The sequence below is a fragment of the Coloeus monedula genome, assembly GCF_965178545.1.
Source record: "Coloeus monedula genome assembly, chromosome: 12".
NCBI lineage: Eukaryota > Metazoa > Chordata > Aves > Passeriformes > Corvidae > Coloeus > Coloeus monedula.
The window spans coordinates 2,916,446-2,919,941 of NC_138792.1; the positions used below are offsets into that span (position 1 = coordinate 2,916,446).

At 46.8% G+C, this 3,496-nt stretch overlaps 1 protein-coding gene across 1 annotated transcript; it reads left to right on the forward strand.

Moving 5' to 3' along the window:
• The first annotated feature begins 436 nt into the window (after window positions 1-436).
• COX7B (cytochrome c oxidase subunit 7B) lies at window positions 437-2,731 on the forward strand. Its single transcript, XM_082289269.1, has 3 exons — window positions 437-595; window positions 1,856-1,980; window positions 2,532-2,731. The coding sequence occupies exons 1-3, from the start codon at window positions 559-561 to the stop codon at window positions 2,604-2,606; spliced, it is 237 nt and encodes a 78-aa protein (XP_082145395.1). The 5' UTR covers window positions 437-558; the 3' UTR covers window positions 2,607-2,731.
• Window positions 2,732-3,496: the final 765 nt, after the last annotated feature.

A 3,496-nucleotide genomic window follows, 5' to 3' on the forward strand; every position in this document is an offset into this window, starting at 1 on the left:
GAAACAAAGGTTTACTCACGCTTCAGGATTCATTTGCCTATTCGAAGACACCGTTACAATTATTTCTGGTTTCCATTTGCAGTAGAATCCCGGACTTCATCAGCTCGGTCCTTCTGTGAATTTAAGTTAACCCAAACACGTGGGGAAGGGGGGGGGAAAAAAAGTGGTGTCAGAAGTGGGATTCGAACCCACGCCTCCATACGGAGACCAGAACACCCAAACCCGCCGCGGGAAGGCGCGGAACGCCTTGAGTCTGGCGCCTTAGACCACTCGGCCATCCTGACACTGCGACTGCAGCCTTGGCCACGACTCCCTTAGCGCTGTCGTCACGGCCGCATCCGCTTTTCTCTGTCCCTCGGCCCCTCACGGAGAGCCCGTCTGCACCCGGGAGGTGCCGGAGAGCAGCCAGGGAACCACCGGCCCGGCCCAGCCCGGCCGCGGAGCTCCGCCGCAGCGAGGAGGAGCCCGGCGTTACCCACAGGCCCTCGCCGCGCCGCCACTTCCGCCGCGACCATTTTGTTCTTCACGGTCGTGAAGGGTACGCGCTCGGCTCTCATCATGTTCCCGGTGGCCAGGGCCGCGCAGAGCCTCGTCGGTAAGGACAGGGGCGGCTCTCGGGGCGTGGGGGGTTCCTCAGGGGGTCACCCCCGGTTTGTGCCCTACCCTCTGCGGACTGTCCCTCACAGCCCCCGGCTCGCTCTGCACCCGGGGAGGGTCGTGAGGGCACCTCAGGGGCTGCGGGCGGCTCTGGCGTCCTTCGCCTCCTGCCTTTTTTCTTTCTTCTAGCTTTCTTTATCTCCTAGTTGCTTTTTGACCTAGGACTCCTTTCCTTGGAGCTTTTTTTCCTCTAGTATCTAAAGGCACATTCTGGTCTGGTAACCTGCGGTGACAAGGTGTAGTCAATAGCCAGCCCTTAAACTCAAGGTTAAAGTTACCCCTTCAGTGATACAGACCCCGCAGTGTTCCTCTGGTCCTGGGTCACCATGTGCTTATCCCGAGGTGCGGGCACCTAAAGTAAACCTGTCTTGGTAGATATTCTGGCTTTTTTATGTCTAAAAAAACGCCTTGTGCAGCCTCACAGAGCATGCGAATGATGTAGTAACATTATGGGTATCACCATCATCTTCTCTAGTCATGTTTGCATAAAACTGCAAACCCCTGACCTGAGACTAAAAGGTTTTATTTTGTAATATCTTTATGCGCACATCACCTTCTCATCAAATGCTTTGTACACAGCTACCGGGCAGTTTGTGTTTTGTAGCTATTGCTTTGATTTTTTACTGTTGTCTTTATAATAAGTGTACCTTTTATAGTGTACATTTATAATGTACATCATCTGCAGATATCATTGTGTATTTTTTTCTCTATTTTTTGTCTCATGCCCGCAGGTTATTTCCGTTTCCTTCCTTCCACACCCTCTATCTTCAACCCCATAATTTGATGGTGAGCTTCATCCTGACAATGCTCATGTTAGGTACATACACTGCCAGGATAGATATTTATATGTAGAAATCCAAAAAAGCTAGGCACTAAGCAAAACATTTTATTAGAGAAACAGTAATACTAAAGAAAATATATGAGTGAAAAAGGTAACTTAGAAGATTTTTTTTTTTCTTACTGGAGTTAGACATAAGGAATAACTTTCTAGAGAGAAATTGAGAGAGCTGAAAAAAATTAAAGGATTTGTGTATATCCCATGTTTTGGAGTCATTCCAGAGTTCTAAGTCCAAAAGATTATTTTTTCCAGCATTTTTAATCTTTTAACACTAGCGCCTCTCTGTTGGTGGGAGATGAGGATTGTGAATGGTTTTAGCATGTATTTTTGTTGATTTCTGTACTTCTGAACACTCCTCAGCTCGTGGCATCCAGCACACTGCAGTCAGACAAGCTCATCGCAAGCATGAGCCGAACTTCCACGATAAATATGGAACCATGGTCCTCCTTGGAGGAGCTGCCATGTTCTCAGCTGTCTGGGGCTATGTAAGTTGGTTTCGTCACCTTTTTGTCTCTTGTGACTCGAGCTGCAAACTTTAAAGGTGTCGATTTTGCCTGTTTGAAATAAATTCAGTGGTCAGAATTTAGGAGCTTCTTACATAAGCGAATAGTGATGTGATTGAGGTGGAAGTTTTGTTAGTTCCCGGCTTGATTTTGAGTTGTTACTCCTATTTCTGTGTCAGTCTATTGCTTGATTTGAAAATGTATGAGAAACACAAGTGTTCTCTATTTTACTTGGGATGTCAAACCTCTACAGGTACAGCTTTCAGCAGCAAAATTTCTGGATGAGCATACCAGTACGGTGGTGGGGTTTTTACATTGCAGATTCTTTCTTCTAAAGTTGGGTATTTTGAAACAGAAAACTGAAACATTTAAATGCTACTCAATATAAATATATTCCACTTGTTTAATCAGAAAATTAATGAGATGTCATGTTCTAATACAAGAAATGTGAACTGAAAACAATAAAAATAGCCCTGTATCAGACGGTTTCTTTGATTTCAGAGTTAATAATCTTGGGTTTTATCCCTTTACAGGTGTTCACAAAGCTTGACATTGCGTGGGGCTTTTCACCTGTTGGCAGAATCACTCCAAGAGAATGGAGGGAGTAACAGCCTCTGCTTCTAATGAACTGGTCTAAACTTTCACTGAGAAAATGATTGTGTAATGGCATTTGTTCCCTGATTACCACTTGGACAGTGGCATTCCTGGTCTAATAAACATACCTAGAAACCTGTCTGACTGTTTGAGGTTTCCTGCGTGCTCTGTTTCTGATGAAGGATAACAAATAGTGTAAAAACCCCAAGTCATTTTACACAGTCCCAGTTGTTGCTGTAAAGGTCACTGGTGGATAAAGGACAAGTCCAGAACATTGCTGAGTCGTCCATTTAGCCAGATGTGTGTGTGAATCAACCTCACTGCATTCCCACTGCAGAGTGCACGTCCCTTTACATCTGACTTGTACTGACAAAGTTGAGATCCCATTTTTTTTCCACAAAAGGATTTTTATGTCTTGAATCACTCTGCCAGTAACCTGCTTCTCCCTGTGGCCTGTGAGAGTCATGAAGAAATTAAATTCAGTTTTGAGTTGGAGAGGCTGAACAGGAGCAGGCAGTATCCCAGGATAAATGGGACTTTCCTAATGAATTCTTAGAGAATTACAGAATGATTTGGGGTGGAAGGGACCTGAAAGCCCATCTTGTTGCAACCCTGTCTCTGCATTTAACTTCTGTTCAGGGTAGAAATAACCAGAGAAATGAGGTGGGAAAAGAACAGTTACCGGGTCATGCTGGTGTTTGATGATCGGAGAATCCCAGACTGCTTGGGGTTGGAAGGGACCTGAAAGTCCATCTACTCCGCACGGCTGCGCGGCGGGCGGGTTCCTGTCGCGATACGGCGACAGCGACCGCGGCTGCGGCCCCGCCTCCTCCCGCCGCCGTCACGTGTCCGCCGCCGTCACGTGCCGGGTGGGCGGGGCCGAGCGCTCCGTGTCACGTGGCAC